General features: G+C 33.8%; 1 protein-coding gene across 1 annotated transcript in view; it reads right to left on the bottom strand.

The window, feature by feature from the left end:
• Positions 1-9,540, bottom strand: part of LOC142981370 (fatty acid synthase-like) — a 55,093-nt gene extending 45,553 nt beyond the window's left edge. The window contains exons 1-3 of the mRNA XM_076127240.1: positions 9,438-9,540; positions 4,754-4,906; positions 3,171-3,363 (exon numbers count right to left, since the gene is read on the bottom strand). Coding sequence (XP_075983355.1) covers positions 3,171-3,363; positions 4,754-4,906 — 346 coding nt within the window. The 5' untranslated portion in view covers positions 9,438-9,540. The remainder of the gene's footprint in view (positions 1-3,170; positions 3,364-4,753; positions 4,907-9,437) is intronic.
• Between the last annotated feature and the right edge of the window lie 11,730 nt (positions 9,541-21,270).

The following is a 21,270-nucleotide window of genomic DNA, read 5'->3' on the forward strand; positions in this document are numbered from 1 at the left end:
AAATGAAAGGCAAAATAAGCCCAGAAAGAAACATCTTGCATTCAAATGTATTTCGAAAAGAATATTTGTCAAAGCGTCTTTCTTTAAATTTCTACTTAACTTCTAAAGACTGTATTGGGGTATATAAATTAAATGATTTCTTTAATCTCAAAAAAGCGTCAAACAGCCCACTTTTCTCGTTTCACCACAATTTCTTTAACATTGTTCAGGTGTAATTTTACATTCATTTTTGAAGTAAACATGATTTTTCTCGGCCTTTTAAAGGGAGCTCTGAATAGAACTTAAGAAGAACTCTTATCGCTTACAAACGAATCTGAATAAAGGAATGAAAGAAAGAGGATAACGATCTTATTATTATGAACCATTAAAAGACTGAACCATGAATTAGGGCTAGGTTTGTTTTCAAAAGATCTTTTTAAGACTGTTCGGGCTTGTGCTGGCTTTCAGTGTTAATTAAATATATCATTCAATGGAAGTCAAGCAGATCAAAAGATTGAGATATAAATAAATTAACATATTCATGAGTATAATCCTTAACTTGAAACTTCGTGTTAGCAAAACTATTAGACTAACTTCTTGTAAGTTTAACCGTATCATGGTGCGCAGTAGCGCGATTCACACTATTGTCGACAATCGAGAAATTTTGTATGAAAAAATTATTAGCGCCTCTAGTGGCCGTTAGAGGAACAATTTTTGCAGTACATTTTAAATGTCAAAATATCTTTACTCGATAGTACGGATTGTAGAGAATTCCTTTAATTTCATATTACTATTGATGTATAATAAAACCTTAACATATCATTGATAGATTCTCAATACAAACTATAAGTAAATAAAGATACAGGAACAGCTGTTCTTGTTCAAGTTAAGGTCTAATTATGATTAAAGTTCTAATTGCTTTGGAGTTCGGCAGCTAATTGAAACTAACTTAGGTAAGTTCAGACGAGTTCCGATCGGCGTGTAGTGAAATGACGAGGGAAACGAACCTATATTAAATTATAGTTTGTAATAAATTAAAACATTGTTTATTAAGCAGCTCCTTAGATGACCGAGGTTTTGTTACCTTGTCAACTCTAGGCCCCTTGACATAAGAAAAATCATCTAAGGTACGTAAAATAACTCATCAAACATGATTAACCCCCGGTTTCTGAGTAGGTACATTCAGCGGTAGTTTATCTATTCATTAGCGTTATTTTATATGAGTTGAAAAGCTATCGAATAGATAAACTACCGCTAAATGTACCTCAGAATACGAGGATAACCAATTTTTACAAACAAACATACATCCTGGCCTTAACTATAAAAGTAAGCAAAGATTAAATAACGCTAGTTTTAACAATCTCTGCACACTTTTTTTCATCATGCTCATTTACAGCGTTTTCTGCCCATAGCAAAACATATCTTAGTATCTTTCTATTTACGCTAGTTAGGCATCCTGCTTTATTAAAATTTAATAACTTATTCAAAAACACTACCGGTTTGACTAGGTTTAAAGTGTTAAAACTACACTTAGAGTCTAAAAACATGGTCCTAAATAGACAAATACGACTACCAGAACATTTAGTGTTACCTAAACAAACAGAAAGTAAGTACCTAAAACTGGTAGCAACTTTTCAAGGACGGTAACGATCAAAAGGCTGGAAATCGCTCCCGATTTAATTCATCCGAGTGCTTCCGAGTCGCGGTGTAGACAAATTGGCCTCATTACCCACAAAGAAAGATACCTTTATCGATTGAAATAGGTATTGTGAGTATTAGATGGCACTTGTGACACCGACGCGAAACATTCTTTTTCTACACCCGATCGTTCCACTGCTGAGCAAGGGTCTCCTTTTGAACGAGAGAGGAGTTAGGCCTTGAGTCCACCACGCTGAATTAGCGCGAGTTGGGAATTTGGCATGCCCTCAACAATTGGTTAAAAAACTTTAGAGCATCCAAGGTTTCATTACGATGTTTAGAAGCACCGTTAAAGCATGTGACAATTATTTGTAAATACACATAAAACTACGAAAAGTCATTGGTTTGTTGCCGCAGGATCGAATCGCTTTTTGTGATCGGCTATAGCGTATTTTTACAGTCAACTTAAACAGGAAAAAACTGGTTTAAGGTACATTCTGGTGAAAAATCGTTAAGTAAAGTAAAAAAAGAAAGAAAAGTAACCGAAAATTCTCATAACAAATATCTGCAGAAACCAAATCAAATCCTTAATCCTAGTAAACAATGGACCCATAAACACGCATTATTTCAAACAGATTTAAAATTGCAAATAAGCTTCGGTGTAACCGGTTTCTTCTTTAAAAAGTTAACCAGAATCAATGTAACTGATTGGTCGCGAGGGAGAGGGGTCCTAAACGTACCGTTTTCCATCCGGATGATCACCCTAAGTCACTGTCCTTTAATCTTAACTTACTGTATATTGGATTTCATCTATACTTACTAATATTATAAAGCTGAAGAGTTTGTTTGTTTGAACGCGCTAATCTCAGAAACTACTGATCCGATTTGAAAAATTCTTTCAGTGTTAGATAGCCTATTTATTGAAAAAGGCTATAGACTATATCATCACACAACGACTAATAGGAGCGGAGTAGCAACGAGAAAAAGGGGAAAATTATGCCGCATTCTCTCTTATGTGACGCAAGCGAAGTTGCGCGCGTCAGCTAGTAGGATATAACTATAGGAAGTAGCACAGATTTCTCGCTAACAAATTGGTTAATATTTTTCATTTTCCATTACAGTAAAATGTTTTTAGGAGCATAAGGAATGCCTGCGGCGAGATTCTGCCATTCTGTTTCGTTTCCGTTACAAGACTTGAAATTGAAATGTAAATACATTTATGTGTTTGTATCACAATATTGTATCTGATTTGATGTTTATAAGATTTTGAAGGACATTTAACCAATTTTTGACATTTTATTAGCTATTTAGAAGTACTCTTTTCAATATTGAAAACGTAATTACATATACTTTATTAGCGGAAAATCTGTGTATAGATAAAAATATTTTACTACCTTTCTTTATTACGATACTTCCTTTCAAAAAAACGCCACAATAACTTAATTAGCGTTACTTATCCAAAATATAGATTACATTTAAACTTATAAAAACAACCAAGAACTACAGATATAGTAAACCTTATCTCCATTTCATTCTCGTAATTTCAAACTTACCGGCATCAATAACAGCTTCATATGCTTTCTCGAGCAGGATCCTGCACATAGGATCCATGGTGTGTGCCTGCTTGTAGTGCACGCCAAAGAACGAGGCGTCGAACTTATTGACATTGTTGATCTTGCCAGTACGTTGAGGGATCTCGGGGTGGGCCAGCTTCCAACGACGAGCGTCTCCAGAGATTAAATCCACCTGTGTACAGATTTATACTTTTTAGTATTAATTACCATAAATAAATAAATATCATTGGACAACTCACACACGGTCATTTGATTCCAAACTAAGCAGAGCTTGTACTATGGTAACCAAATAACTGATAAACATACTTATATACTTCTAAATACATACTTATATAGATAAATTGACATCCAGGCTCAGAACAAATACTCGTGCTCATCACACAAAGATTTGTCCCGGGTGGGATTCGAACCCACCACACGCGGTGCTACAGTTGTGGCGGCGAGGTGCCCGCTTAAACCACTGCGCCAAACGTGCAGTGCTAAGACGAATAATCCTCATTAGTCTAAAATACCATGGTGCGTGATATGATTCCAAATATATGTATACGCTACTGTTTAGAGTATTAAGGGTAATTTTTGTTTGAAATAATTGAACTGTATCAGTTCAATCATTTTGAACTAAAATTACAATTAGCACTCTAACTCGTGTAACGGCCAGCTATGTTAATTGTCCCGTATAATTAGAGGATCTCTGTACAGTTACTTTTTAGTTACTTAGTTCTTTGCAAGTTTTAGGTCACAAACTACTGATAAGTTTCATGCCAAAACCAGAAAAATCCTAAAAGACCGAAATGTATTGGTATAAAAATGAAAAAAAATTAAGATGTTTGACTCACGTGTTAATTTGTGATAATTTAATAAGAGTAGGTATATTAAGTTATAACAGCTTATTACTGAGAAAACAAGCAATACAAAATTAATAAGTAATTTTAGCTGCAATGATTGGCCAAAAATCGAACCTGAATATCAGAAAAGTTAATTAACGTATACAATAATAAATGCCAGTTCATTACATGTTATAATTAGTGGAATTTTAAAGTGATAATAAACACTGTTGTAATAATTACTGAAAATATTTACGTCACGGGTCACTGGGACAATTAACTCTTTGATCATAAAAAAAGTATTAAGGAATTTAAATTACGTTTTTTTTCGCTCTTGCTGTAAACGTGTGTTTAATTTTCTCAAGATTACTTAATCAAAGAGAAAAACAACAATTTCCTATCACTATCAACTATCAATAGATGTTGTCTGACAAACTGATCAGCGCCTTTAACGATTTTGTAGAAATTGATTCCTTCAAGTAATTTTAAATGCCCAAGATTTTTACAAACATACAAACAACGGACACAAGGTACAACCAGACTCGAAACAATTGAAGTGATTGCTCAAATAATTGTTCCGTGTGGGAATCAAATCGACTACCCGACGGAATGGTAGCAGCGTGGCCACTTAAACCACTGCCCCATATGTATTAGTATGCTTACTAATCAATAGAATCAACTAAACAAAACCGTGATACTGTAAAAAATTGTAATATTTGTTTCATGGTTCGTTCTCACCTTATTAAAAAGGTTTTCCTGCAGATGTACAACGGAGTCGGAGTCGGGGAAGTAGCCGGAGCAGCCGGTGATGAGCACCTCGTCTCCGGGCGGGGGGTGAGACAGACGGTGTCCGGACGTCAGCCTGTCCTCTGCTATTGTTGTCGGCGCCATCTGCAAACAACAATGTTCACAATCAATATGTTGTTTATCTGCAAATACTGTTATGTGAAGGTTTTTTAGTTTGTCTTACTGCGAAAGGTATGTTAGTAGTGATATACCTATATAGTTCGAAGATAATATACATAAAAAGAAGCTTCAGAAGTCAGCATTATAACATTGTATCGTATGATTATATTTCAAATGTGTTATTTTAAAGTGTTCAAGTGATACGTTGTTTAAAATACTATTTCAGGATTAGTAACAAAATCGATTTCTTTGATTGTAGGTATGTCCTGTATATACCATATACTTTCCATAGTAAATATTTACCAATATGAATGATATTTCTACGGATAGATATGCGTTTGTAAGATTCGCCATAATTTTTATTCCTAACAAATATGTACATATTTACCCTTTACTTCATCACGTTACGTTTCTGTATGGAAAGCATCTCACTGTGTCATAGAGGAATATTTTTATTCATTAAAAGCTCGGTCTGGGAAAGCTTAATTAGATGATAAAATGTACGTTTCCTCTCTCGTAACTACACACTTATGTTTATGACTGTGTTTTGCTCTTTTATGCATAAAGAGCTTCATATTTAGAGATTTTTGTGAAAAGCCTTAGTTAAGCCTTTCGTCAAAATCTACCAATATCTATTTCTTATTACTTAGCCCCATTAGGTATGAATTTTGTAATAATCTTCCTTAAACGCGACAAGAACTGTTTAGTTCTGAATCAATTTAAGAAGAATTGAAACATATAAATGTCTTCTGTTTAATCACCAAACCTGGCGTAATTTATGCGTAAAAAGATAGTAAACCCAAAACTATTTTTTATTGTAACCTAAAACAGCTTTAAAATATGCTAATATCTGAACGTAACTGGGAAAGCGCATGCATTAAAATAACATTTACAAAGCGTCGCTGACAACGTGTTGCCGACATTTTAATCAAATTAACACGTACATTTTAAACATGCACACAGAACCAACTTCAAAATCCAATTTAATGTCATTCCTGAATAAATCTAACTTTGTTTCCTTAACCATTCTACATAGATATGTACAATGTACATACATAATATCAAACCTGTTATATTCGAAGGTGTAATCAAAGGTGAATGACATAGACGTGACGTTTTAACAATCTGAGTCCCATGTAAAAGAGCCTAGTGCTATATACCGGGCACGTTACCACACTCCGAACTATTATTGAGGATACTCTAATATAACTTAGAGAAATACCAATAGCACTTTGTCTAACCTGGGAATCGAACCCGGGACCTCATGGTACACTACCGACAGTGCACCAAAGGTAGTCGGCATTCCTTAATTATGGTAATATAACAAATAAGTACCAGGTGGCGTTCTTTGGTCTCTGCCTGTCCTAACAGGAAAAGGTGTGATATGGTATATGTATAACTAATAAATAGTACCTAATGACCGATTTTCATGTAAATAATTATGTTAATACATCGTTTATGACGTATTTGTCTGTTTTGCAGTGGTATTACTGGTATCAGTATTCAGGTACATTCTATTGGACATGTGTATTAGCGAGGGTGTCAAACATAAAAACTATTTTTATCATCTTAATTCTTGTATACTGATAAAATTATTAAGATTATATATCAGTAGACAGTACAAGGAACTAACAAATTATTAAAGAATACAGCAGTATTTTATGAAACTATAAAGCTTGTCTACTTTTCTTTGCGAACTTACAAAAGGTTTCATCTAACTAAAGGAAATCTGTAGCGCGATTCTGTACAGACCGTACTATCAAATATCAAAAGTTTGACATTTGAAATATACTGCAAACATAGTTCCTACGGGGCCCGTTAGCGGCGCTGTTTAGATTTTCATACAAAATTTCTCAATAGCTAGCCGGTTGTTGAAAATAATCGTGCTGCTATTATACAAAAAAGTGTTTCTAGTCTACTATCTGCCATATTGTCTTTCCCGACTCAATAAACATCCATTCCTATAGCTCAATTTCAGTCTTTAAAAAACAAAAAACAAATAAAACGTAATAATCAAGGCAATATATAGTTATACAATGCGATTCCTCGTATTGATTGCACAATACAACATTGACATATTCGATCACGCGGCTGACATCCTGATTCATATTCATGAGCGTACGTTTTTGCCCGACTGCTTAACCCGGCGACTGGTAACCCCTACTGATCCGTTATATCTGAATAACAACGTACCTACACACGAAATACATTTTAATTACACTTTCAATATTATTTTCATGAATTATTTAAGCGGATTGGGTGTCTAATGAGTGAAGGAATAAACCTAAAGCTTTGTATTGTCGGTAACGAAATAGTACGTATTATTCTGGATCCTGCCTAAGGTATCAAAATTATATTATTCGGTTCTATAACGTTACATTTATTGAGGAAAAACTTAATAGGTAACTTATATTGAAAACAAATTCAGATGTAGTTCCTGGTTTAAAGAAGTTTAAAGACATACATACATATATTATTATGTTAATATTACGCCCTTTTCCTAAAGGGGTAGGCAGAGACCAAAGCACGCCACTTGGCACGATCCTTACAAACTCCCTACCTCATTCTCATCCATACATCTTGTTATTCAGGATCGCTGGATCTAGTCACCTTGTCATATTATATACAGAATATACTTCTATTTTTATATCGCAAACTAACATTGAATAAACGTAGAGGTCATTTCTGTATGTTAACCAGTAAAACTGTTTAATTTTAGTAATATCTATTTGTATATCTTCGTAGTACTATTACAGAGATAGTTATTTCGTTTGCTTGTACATTTTAAGCCGTTAAAACACTGCACATTTTCAGTAGAACAACGTGCCATAATCTCTTGCTTTCGTTGCCTAGTGTTGTCACAATGTTACAAGTACACCTAGACGCTGAACATCTGCCTCAATCGCAGGCAGAACAAATATTTACTCTGTGCCCGGATCCAACTTCAGGCGATGCTTACAACACTGTTTATTTACCTATTACGTTCAATTACAGCTTTTGGGTGGAACTCATTCGGTAAGTGTCGAATTTAATTTAAATAAACAGAACAATTTAGTGTTATATTGTAAATTTTCTACTGAAAATAAGGTCATGTATTTAAAATACTGAGTGCTGAAGTATTATTACATTGACTAAGACTACTATGGAAATTATATAAACTTAATTATGATCTAGCTAAAAACTTTTGGTATAATAATATCGAATATAAGAATATGAAAGAGCGTGTATCAGTACTTATAAGAAAGACTTCAAAAACGATTTTGTTATGCAAATCGAAGTAGGCAATAGCTTGTAGACAAACATGAAAATGACGTACATATAGGCTACGTTTCAATTTCAAAGGTACAATCCGTAATGAAAACTTTAATTTATTGACTTAAAATAACATCGTAAATACTGCGTGGTGACGTTAAAACAATTTGATTATTGAATAAACGTTTAATATTCAAAGGATATGCAAATTCGTACGTAATTGACCCCTGGGTTATCGAGTACCTACACAATATCTACGTAAAATATTTATTTACTTAGCTATTCAATGGACGGAATCGGTTATTTTTGAAAACCTTTTGTCCGCAACTTTGCGTGAACTTTCGAAAGACTTGTACTATGGTCTTTTCTGGGCTTTCAAATGAAAAAGTAAGTGCTGATTGTTTAGTTGAAAGGGCAGTTTTTAATGTATTAACTTTTGTAGATAGCTATCTTTATGTAACAACAAATACTTATAATGGAAAAGTTTAAAGTTACCATGTAAGAACCCTAATATAGTCGTGGATAGAAGGTTTATTATTATCGCGTTGTTCTTCAATCCTATAAATTACGTTTATTAGGTAACAAAATAAGTGAGCAAACGATGTCCTTATTGTGTCTCGTAATATGTAAAACATGCACTTACTTCTTATCACGCATGGTTGGATCAAATATCACTTAACATAATAAAAAAATACACGTACTATTTGGTTAATTAAAATAACATACAAATGAATTCTATTCCTACTTTTTATAATTAACACACAACAAAAAAAAACAAAAGAAGAATAAGCTCGGAAGACATTAATTTGATTTTCATTCCCGCCACGTGTATTTTTTTTCATACATAAGGCTATACATTTGTAAGCTGCCAGGAACATGCACCTATTCAAAGAAATTTGAGTAGGTACTAAGGAGTACCTTTTTATTTAAATTGTACTGGCCTTTGATAATAAAGTAGTGTTACTAAAAAAAACTTCTTTGAATTGCCGATAATTTTTATAGAAAGCTTGATACATAATACTGTTAAATTGGGTTCGAGTGCTACTGGGATCGATATCTCTATTATTGGACAATTATAATTATGCGTTTTTAACATAACATGGCGTGTTTCTGTCTTGATAAATAATTTATGAGAATCAAAAACATCAAAAATGTACTTTAAATGCAGGCATGAAATATCATCCCTTTATCTAATAAGAGAGACATAAGACACCATAGATTATTTTTTATGGTGGTAATATCATAAAGTAAAAGTAGCACTCACCTTTCTTATCAAATTTCCTTTGAAAATATTTCAATATGCAAATGCACAGTTGGTAACTGAACTGGTACGTGGACTCCGGCAGCCGACAACCACTCGTCTGGACTATGTGACCGTAGCGACGTTGTATATAAAACGAACAATTAAATAAAAATATATTCACAGGGTGATTGGGTATTGTTTTTCGTAATTCATGCGCATATTGTATCGGAGGGCATAGTATTTAGAACTCGAGTTTTTCAAACATATTCGAAGGAAATTATAGGGTTAGGCTTTTAGTGGGTGTTTGTAGGGAATCGTGCTATAGCCCGGGCATCTGGGTTGTGAAGGCCCGATAGAGAGTTACTCTGCTTACAGCTGCATCCGGTGAGACTGGAAGCCGATTCACAACATAGTTGGATGAAAGGCTAGGCTGATGATAATGATGAAGATCAAGATTTTAATGATTTTTTAATTGTCAAAGTTAATAATACCTAAATTGCTCAGCCCAAAAAGTACATCTAATGTTATAAGTAATGAAATTACAAGCTTGACCATGAGTGAATTTGGTCAACAAGTCAAAACTTCTTAGGCATTTTTTAAATTTTAATTAGCTTAATATCTCAAACTTTAGATTAAGTATAACAGGGGGTTCCTAACTATTCTACATAGTTTTTTAGTGCCCCATACTTGACATTCAGTAAGTTTCATAATAAGTTTTACAAAAACTTTTCGTTCAAGCAAATCAAAAGTCACCAAAGTCATCCAAGATAAGGATTCAAAAGGGATCTTACATTCCTTATCAATAATTCCATTAAACCAATTAGTGTCATCCTTTTAATATCAATGGAGTCCAACAAAATGTCAATCGCGATGACGAGGGATTAATTACAAGTAAAGTTTGACGAGTTTGTGCAAAGTTCCGTTAATCCAGAGGATATTTCCAGAAGTCACGTATCTTTGGCTAAATATAGCTTTCGATTATTGCGATTGTTCTAACATTTGTTTGGAGTTGAATAATTGAACCGTGTCATTTTGAAATGTTTGTCGAAGAGAAGTCAGTTTGTGAGAAGTTGTGGTTCGACAACCATTATCTCTCGTGTCAGCGAACTTCTAAAAGTCTACATCGTTTTAGTGTCACACATTTTAGTAGTTCCTCTCACGAATATTGCTTAAATCCACAAAATTACTATCGACACTAGTTATGATTTGATGTAAATGTAATTTGCTACAATATTTAGCGGCTTCTTGAGGCATCAATGGACAATCCAAAGTTCGACTATTAACCTAAACACAGGAATGTAAACTAACTTACTTAGTTAAAAGTTGATTCTTTATACGTTAAACCACTATCAAAGTGCAAAGAATCAAGTCAAGTATTTGCTAAAGGTTTAACCCAGTTTATTAAAATCACATTAAACACTGTCTTAAGAAAAATCAAGAGAGGAGAACGTTACAGATCCTTGAAAAACCGGAATTAATGTAAAAGCTCTTTTCTTCACTGTTTGAAAAGAGTGAGGTACTAATAGCAGCGTCTTTCGGTATGATAAAAAACTTAAGTAACGAAAAGTTATTAACTTAAGTAGATTGTAAAGACAGATAAAATAAAATAAATATTTTCTATAGAGAGCTTTTGCCCCCGACTCCGTCCGTGTGAAAAGATTTCCTGAGATAAAAAGTATACAGGTTTTCAAATGTTGTCAAAATCCGTCCCGTATTAGCGTGAAAGAGTAACAATCATACACGCATTGTTAAAAACTTTAGCATTTATAAAATTGGCAATATAGTTAATAATGTGATAGTTCGTAAAGAAGAGTTTTCAAGGCTTTTCAGTACTGTACAAATGAGTACAACAGCGTTTGTTGGTTCTCCAGTAGCTCGATTCTCTATCACTATCGACTACCGACAACCGGCTAGCTATAGATAAATTTTACACTAAAATCTGTTTTGCGTCTCTACTGGGCTCCGTAAGAACTATTTTGGCAGTACATTTTAAATTTTAAACTTTCGATACTCGTCAGTAGACTGTAGAGAATAGCGCTGCAGTAAGTTATATGCAACGAGTTATTTCAACGAAAGATAAAACGCCCTCCGCCGACGCATCTTCGCCATTAATTGTCTTATACAACTCTTGTATAAGTCTATTGTCTCATAAAATTTTTGCATGGGTCTTTCCCTTATAAAACGTGTCAAATAATTTGAAACTCATCGTTTGAAACACGCTGTATATCAGTTTTGTTACTTTGACCAAGCGCAATGTTACTGTGCAATATGATTTAGTTAATGTAGGAAACTACTTTATTTCAAAGACAAAACGTTCACCTTGGATCTAAAGGTTTTTACTATTTCGTTCATTTTTGAAAATCCTTTAGTGATTACCTTACACAGCTGACATTTTCCAAGGTTTCATGCGTACAAATATGTACCACTCCTATTTAAATTATCAATTGCAATTTATATTTAGCCTTTTGTAACTATTACAAATGTTTAAACTTGCTAAAGCACTGTCGCACTGACGCAATGCTTATTGTATAAGTTACAAAATTCCAAGACATCTTTTCAAAGGCATTTCAATCAATATTTTACAACTCTAGTCTCATCATAATACTCCTTATTTAACACATTACAGCAACATTACGGCACATAGTCGCTTTGTTTGTTAATTAGATGTTTTCAGTTCGGAAGCATCCCCTGACCCACGGTATTATAATACGTAACGACTGAACCCTTAACAACTGTAATTACACATTCATTGTAGTATTTTCAGATAGTAACTTTAGATAAATGATCTTAGCACGCGTTTAAACTAATTAAATATAGTGACGTCAATACCTCTATCTCTCTTCCTCCTATTGTTTTAAAATCATTCTGTCTCGTTTTTACAACTCGTGATTTTTTTTTTGAATTGCCAATAATTAAAAATTTAAATTACTCGAGTTTTCTGAAAATCTGTTAAGTATAAAAATGTACCTATTATGAGTGTATTTTTAAACTTAGGGGTCTAAGGACCTAAAAGGTCTGTAGTCTTTCAATTAATCAGTGCAACGGTCAGTGTATTCAAGTTCAACGACAATTAAGACATTTTACACGGAATTACATTACGTATTATGAAAAGTTACAACAAGTTTTTGGTGCTAGGTATGAAATAAAATAACTACTACCTAACAAAATCGCATTTTTCTTAAATCTCTCTCTCTCATCTCTTTACTGTATGTAGTTAACAGTGCCATTAAGTTACTGCCAACCACGTTATAGTGACAATAAAGTTATATAATAATACAAGCGGACCCGACAGACGTTGTCCTGTCTAATAAATTAAAAATTAATTAAAAACAACATTGTCCAGCGGACAAAATTGTGAATCTAAACCATTCTCAGATCCCCTTGAACACACACAAAAAAATAATCAAAATCGGTCCAGTCGTTTAAGAGAAGTTCAGTGACGTACAGACTTACAGAAGAATTATATATATAAAGATGTACATACAAATTAGTCCTCAATAATGCACTATAATGCACCTAGATTCATCGTGAAAAGGAAAGCAACAAGTTGATTGACCTGTATGGCGTGGTATCAACGGTAAGTGCCTGGGGTCACCGGTTCGATACCCCTCAAGTAACCGGTGATTATTCACAAGCGTCAAATACAAGTTGAAATATTTTTATGTGTCTTTTTGAAAGAAATTGTTCAATTGGTAATGACGTTAAACTATGCATTGTAAAGAAATTAGGAATAAATTATTTATATGACTGTAAATTATTAGAACTATAGTGGTCACTGGTCAGAAGCCTGAAAGTCAACACAACCAGTATCGTTTTGTAACCCAGATAACTGAGTTGTGGAGGTCCAATATGCATTCGATCTCTGTAAAATACAGCTGCATCCGATGAGACTCTAAGCCGACTCCAACATTGTTGTAAAAAAGGCTAGGCTGATTGAATAGCAGGGGCCGAAACAGGTCAGTAAAGTCAGTAAAAGTCAGTATTTTAGGACATGGTCAGTAAAAGTCAGTATTTTTGAAAATCGGTCAGTATTGTCAGTATTTTTCCAAACTCAATTATTTTTTTTGGTTTTCCTCTGCTGTTGGCCAATCTTACACTTTCGATTTGCCCAGTGATGATATCTCAGGGCTGCTTTAGATATGCTCTGTATATGTGGATGCTCTACGATTATATTGAGGCATCACATGACCTCAAAAAATAGAAAATTAAACTATCTTTCTGAAATCAGTATTTTTGAAATTAAAATTTCTTTAGCGGCGTTGCGCACTTTTTTTGGAATGGGTAATAACTTTTTAACTCGCGTCAGGACACGTGACCTAATCCAAAATTCGAAAAAACTAATTGAAAATTCGTTAGAACTGATCTAAATTCGTAAGAACTGATCGAAAATTCGTAAGACCTGGTCGAAAATTCTTAAGAACAGATCAAAAATTCGTAAGAACTGATCGAAAATTCTTAAGAACTGATCGAAAATTCTAAGAACTGATCGAAAATTCTTAAGACCTGGTCGAAAATTCGTAAGAACCGATCGAAAATTCGTAAGAACTGATCGAAAATTCTTAAGAACTGATCAAAAATTTTAAGAACTGATCGAAAATTCTTAAGAACTGATCAAAAATTCTTAAGAACTGACCAAAAATTCGTAAGACCTGGTCAAAAATTCGTAAAACCTGGTCGAAAATTCGTAAGACGGAAAGTTCATTAGAATTTTTGGTGTTTATTGGAGTTTATTGAAGTTTAGTGGAGTTTATTGGCGTTTTTAGAGTTTATTGGAGTCTATTGGGGCATTTTACACAATAAAAAAGGCGGTGTTGGTTGGCTATGGGGATGGTGGAGGCCAATAACTAAAAATAATCTTTATATTTCACACCATTCACCCAAAAAACGGTTTGAAAATAGTCAGTATTTGGTCAGTATTTTTGAATTTTTGGTCAGTAAAATCAGTATTTTCGACCATGGAATTTGTTTCGGCCCCTGGAATAGGAAAGAAGAATTTTGTTACATATAGAAATATTTGGCAGCAGCTTATTCTTCAGCTGATTATTTGGCCTAGAGAGCATCATATTAGACTAGCCACTTCATGAAAAACGCATATTCAAATCAAATACTTTAATGTAGTTTGTTTGTCGTATGGTTAGTGGTCAACCTAGTGTCAAAGTTGTTCAAGTCGCCCGAGAGGCCTTTGACGTGACTTAACGACTGTTATCTTAGTAGACAACAACCGGGACCGACTTTTAACGTGCTCTCCGAAGCACGGAGACGCCCAGTTCAAATACCACTATGTGGTCACCCATCTATGGAATGACCGCGCCAATGGTTGCTTAACCCACAGATCGTTTAACGATCGGTGAGCGCAACTGGCTATGGGCGCCTCAAATACTTTAATAAGTACCTGTGGATGAACCGGCTATCATTCCCATAATGAAGGCTTTATAAATAGATATGCTGTATCATTAACATAATAATATTATTGATGGATTCTGCGAACGGGTGTGAAGTTTCAAGCATCATTGTCATTTAATGCCATCAGTCATCAGGCGCGGCTCGTAACCGCGATACGACAAATGACGAACGAATATCAGAATAAAATAAAATACTTCAATATTGATGACAGTGGAATCTATACATATACAGATATACATTTATTGATGGTTTTCTGCTTCATAATGTCTGTATAACAATACCTTACATACGTAAATTACGTAAGGTGTTGTGCATCGTTCTCTACGTGATCATGGTTTTGTTATTTGTTCTACAGCTAGCTAGTTTTGAGGGTTAAAGATAAGTGTCAGGTAACCTATTCAATAGATTAAGTGACGGCAATTTTTTGGAAAAACAATCAATACAAGCTTCCCTCATTACGGGAGGAGACCCTTGGCCAGCAGTGGGACAGTAATGGGTTGAATTTTTTATTTATAATCAATAGTCCACTTGATAAGCCTGTGCGATAATTATTCGCAAGTGATGAAAGTTTTTAAGTTAAGTTAAGTAAGCAGTTGAGTTTACCATGCCACCTGTGTCTCAACTCTTATAGCTTAAGCTTTACCCACCATTAAAGTTTTATTCTCATAGTGATTTGTTGGAGCAACTAAGAAGTAAGTATAAGTTGTCTCTATAGTGCATTTAAAGTTATATCAACAGTGTATGTTATAGCTAGAAATAAATAAGACAGAATCAATACACTTTTAAAGTATATTCCCTTTTTGCAAACTATATTTCTTAAACATACTCAATATTTTCCTGTCCGGAATTGCGTCAGTTGTCCAGCGGTAGAGTTAGCGACCGTTGACCATGACGCCCCGGATACGATTTCTAGGTCAGGTCGCGCAATTGTCAGAATATTTACATATTTTCAGACGCTTAGAAGGTCTATTCAAACTCTGTTAATTGCAATAGGCAATTAGTTAGTATAAGCGATTTAGACAAGATAACGAAAGATATATGTACTTAGAAACATAGTTGTGAAATCGTAACGAAACTACAGTTTTTTTGTAATATGATATATATTTTTTATTGTGCGAAAACATAGTTCACTTTTTTTTTCTTATTAGCCCTCTCTTGTAATTTCCCTTCATTATATTAAATTAAATCTGTAAGCGACTAGTACAAGAATAGGTAACACCAAATATGACATATCGCCGTGACCTTACTAGCTTTCATATAAGTATCATGACGAAATACTCCCCGTAGAGGTACTTTAGATTACCTTTATAAGCTCACATACTAAATTATCATCTAAAATAGAATACCTTAGTCTTTTTCCTCTTATTTCCTAGAAACCAACTTCGTCGTTTGGTTACGGGTAATCAGGATGTTTGTTTGTCACCTGATATGTCATTATTGTTTGATCCATTAGTTTCCTATTACACAGGCAATGAAGCTCTTCTACGTATAATATATTGTACCTAGAATAGCAAAAGCATTACCTTCCTCTGAAATTCATTACTGGAAGCTATCTGAAAATGTTCAATTATAATTTCAGTAGATACAAAAGGCTTAAGTTTTCAGTTTACATTCTAATATACAAACAAATTGAAGATACGATTTCTCGAAATTAATTTCAGTAAAGTAATGAGTTAACTCGTCTTGTAATTATATTAAAATAATCGTGTTAAAAGCTCTCATATTATAATTAATCATACAAATTATTTTGTAAGCTGTTACGCTTCAGTTGTTTTCGTAATTTTCCGTTTCAATTATAATTATTTCTAATAATTCATGTCCGTCGTTTGTTAACGAGACTTGATTTTGTTAATAACGTGTACTGTTTTATTCTAAACTTAAACTTTTTCATTGATTGCAAAATAACTTTAATACCAGGATTGATTTTTTTTACTTTAGTAAAAGCTTTTTAGGTATGTTTTCTGTTTTATCCACTAGCAATTACGCATATCAAAAAAAGTAGGTATCTGCAATTCAGATTTACGCACAAAACTTTACAACACTATGTTCTTCTAGGCACGTATGGTCTCAAAAATTGTGATTTCCAAAGGCAAGCAACATTTTGCACGAGCAAACAAAACTCTTGGTCTTCATGGCTAGCTGTAGTTTTTCTACATATTCCCTCTTTCGACATAAGTTGAGACTTCAACAAGTCTCGTTCAATAGTTTATAACTAAGTCCGTATTTGTGGAATAATACCCATTCTAATAAACCAAAGGCCATTGAATAAGTATCAAATTGTTCGTAAAGCCATTGTTATTCAACCGTATGTAAATGTATTTGTGTTAGTTTATTTGGTAGTCTAATTGTGAATGCTTCGTGTTCAAAGTTGCACTTTGTTTGTGTGTTTGGACGAAATTAGTGCCTGACTATGACGTCAGAGCCGTTCTTGAAATATAATCTTGATTTTTAGGGTTCTGTATATTGGGATGTAAAGGTTCTTGGTGAAATTCTTTAGACTTATAATTATAATCAGGAATAGATCCCTTGTGAAATCCCTTCCCGTGTAAATCCCGATCCCTCGGGAACTCCAGGATAAAAAGCCTATATATTATTTTGGGTCTTCAGATCGGTGCAATAGTATTTGCGTGGAAGAGCAACAAACATCCATACATACATACATACATTCTCACAAACTTTCGCATTTATAATATTAGTAGGATACTTTTAGATCGTTGTACTAAAGTTAACAACTTAGTAGAGAACCTTTGATGCAAGGTTCGCGCCTGGCGGATAAATTCTCATTTTAGAACATCATTGATAGACACCGTAGGCCGCACCTAATGGTGGCCTCAATGGCCTGTTTGATACAGATACTTTACTTTGGAAATACAGAACTTTTATTTATAATTTAGATAACTTTTCTAAAATCTCAGACTATAGGTAAGTGTAAAGTCTAACGGAATTCAAATTCCAGGAGCACCTTTGTAAAAAAGACACTCGCTTTGTACATATTTGTGATTCTTGAAGCCAAAGAGATTATATTACAAGTTCATAATTACATACTATAATGCGAAAAGACTTTTTCCCCAACCTAATATATAAATTCAGTAGATAATTTCATAATAATATAGGTAAGTAGCAGTATGGTTTCCTAGTCCACCAACGTAAATTATATATAATTCAAAGTGAACTGAATATACAATCAAATGCCTAACAAATTAATATTGTCTCGAGCGGAAATTGAACCCCTGACCCTTAAGTTGGTGGTCGGCTCCTCCGCCATGGGTCGTTGAACTTGTACCGTGTACAAGTACTACATTACTACATACATACTACATAAATTTCTAGCAGTTAGGAAATAGGGAAATGAAAATATCGAATAAGACACATTACCATTAAAATATGGTTTCATTTATTATTGTAAAACTTTTTTTTACCTACTACTTTCCTACTGCTGAACAAAGAGTCTCCTTCCGAACAAGTGAGATGTTAGCCTGAGTCTACCACGCTGACCAAGTACTGGTTTGGGACTTTAAATACCCTCAAGAAATGTATTAAGAACTTTTACTCATGTAAGGTTTCATCACGATGTTTTCATTTACTGTTAGAGCAAGTGATAATGATTTCCTACGCGGCCCGCCCCGGCTTCACTCGACTTAAAAAGTATTTGTAGGTAGTTAGGTACAATAAAAACTTTTGCAATTCGTACACATAAGCCTTCCTCTTGAATAACTCTACCTATTAAAGTTTTTAAGGTCTAAGCATGCATAAGGGCAGACTGCGGAAAGCTACTTCGTTTTTATACTATGTAGTAATATTTTACGAAATTATTTTCAAAGCTATGTATTAAACAACTATTGTTATTTATTCGTTAGCTGTGTTCCTTCAATACACAGTCGTAAATCATGTATGTATTAAGTAAGGTTCTCATAGTTTCCTCGTTCAATGTCAAGTTTAGATATCACAGCGCGGTGGGCGGCTGAAGGCGGTTTAATTAAACGTGTTAAATGAATTAAAATACGCACCTCGCGTTTTTGGGTATACGCACTAGTGTGGAGAAACGCTTCGTTTAAATGTATATAAAACAACTTGATTAAAAACTTATGTAGTCAGTATTTTGGCTTCCGTTGCAGGTACATTTAGTACATTGATTTGATATTTTAAACTTAGTCTCTGGTTTAATGTTATATTCTGTTTTGTTTAATGAAATGATAATAAGCAGTTTCCTACCATAACTAAATACTAGGGTAAACGAGGATAAATATGTCAAAATATAATTTTATGCGAAAATTCTTGGTTTGCTTCAAGTTCAATTGTTATAGGATTGAAATAATATAAAAAAAATATAAACAAATTAATCTTAAATTTAACCCATTACTGTCCCACTGCTGGGCAAGGGTCTCCTCCCGTAATGAAGGAGGGATTAGGCCTCGAGTCCACCACGCTGGCCAAGTGCGGGTTGGGGACTTTGCATGCCCTCAATAAATGTATTAAACAAATTTTAGGCATGCAAGGTTTCCTCACGATGTTTTCCTTCACCGTTGGAGCATGTGATAATTATTTCTAATACACACATAACTTCGAAAAGTCATTGGTGTGTTGCCTCGGGTTCGAACCTGCGACCACTTGCGTGGGAGGTACCAACTTATACCACTCGGCTATCACTGCTAATTAATCTTATTATTAAAAAAATAATTATAGTTACGAGATCATTACATTAACAAGAAGTTAAAAGACACATAGGAAGAAAATATCGAGATAGGATTAAAATTCAATTAAATTGAGATCGTGGTAGCATTTAACCGTCGCGTTTTTTACAACTAGTGCGTGGTTTCTATACTGTGTTAATACCGTATTCTCTTCATCTTCACAACGTGGTGTATTTAGGAGGAATTTATGTGCCTTCATAAACGCTGACGCGTTACATTTACACCTTTATTCTAAAACGTTATGTCTTAATATTACTATCTGTCGAATAAAGATTTTAAGTGGGCCTTTTACTGCAAATATAACAGACAGAAAAATAGTAAATTTTATTATTATAAGTTTAATTTTACAAGCGTGGGAATCAAAATAAAATAGCGATACATTAACCTATAAAATATTTGATTTATTTTGATTACTTTCTTAATTGTTCTGTCTGTATCGTCCCACTGCTGGGCAAACCTCCCCCATAGCTCTCCACTGCAAACGATCTTTTGCGGTCTGTATCCATTCTGGGTCGCGAGAGTCAAGCGAGTTAAATAATTATAAACACAATAGGCATTTTATTGTAAAACATCACTAGTTACATTCCTAAGTAAATAATGTATTTGACACGTGATTTAATATGTTAACGTTTTACTGTCATGTTTTAAATGTATAAACTTATTTACTTGCATTTTGCGAGTTGCTAACCAAATTTACAAGGATAGTCGTTGTTTTGTAAAGTAAATTTGTTTTGAGTATAATTTGCGTATAAGTGCTATTTAGCACCTATATGTAAAATAATTGGAATTTTAGACATTTATTCATTGAATAATAATCATTATAATTACTGGAACAATACGTTAACCTTAAACTACTTAGTTAATTGTCCAAACACTGGACAATTTATAATTCAATTGAATGAGTGTATTTTCAGAACGGACTTTTTAGAAACTACAGCATTTTATTCAAAGAAATAAGAACTGTCTAACAAGTATAGGACACAAAATAGCTTCCTGTAATGCCCCCAAGTTCTACATCCCTTTTCCCATTACCTACAATCCTACAAATCTGCCAAAAAAACATACCTCCCTTTTACTAGGTACAATATCGTTAAAACAAACAAAAATATAACCACATGCTGAAAGGCTCCATAAAACATTTTTACAAAAAAGTTAATCCACGGGATGATATCGCAAAACCGTAGTCAATTAAAGTAAACATTAATTAGAAAGTAATTAATTACCCACCGACAGTAGAGGACTGGTGTAATGGAATTATCGGAAAAACTCTAACGGCCGCCCCCGCGAACAAAACTAACGTCCACCAGCTAGGAATGAGGAGAGGAACGGAGGAGATACTAAATACTTGCTATTATACAATTGAATATGTTTATTTCAGTTATCGACGATTTTTTTGTGTTTCTTTTTGTTTCCATAAAAACCTTTCGCGTTCTTTAAAGACAATTTCCCAAAAAGCAATAAATTGAATTGGTTCAGAAATTTTTGAGCTTTGCGCTTAACGACACATTTGGCTATTAATTTTGATACGATAATATAAAACTCTAAAGACGAGAAGCTCAAATTTGTATGTTCTTTATTTAGATGCTGTTAATTTTTAGATGCAGAAAATGTTAAAAATAAGTTTTTAAGGTAAAAACCAAAACTTTCCGACAAGATACGCGAATCTCAAGACATAGTTTCCTCCGACAGACCTTCGTCTTCGACTGTTGTAATCCGACAACATACGCGTACGATATAGTACGACGTAGATTCCAATTAAA

This window comes from Anticarsia gemmatalis, chromosome 20 (genome assembly GCF_050436995.1).
Source record: "Anticarsia gemmatalis isolate Benzon Research Colony breed Stoneville strain chromosome 20, ilAntGemm2 primary, whole genome shotgun sequence".
NCBI classification, from domain to species: Eukaryota; Metazoa; Arthropoda; class Insecta; order Lepidoptera; family Erebidae; genus Anticarsia; species Anticarsia gemmatalis.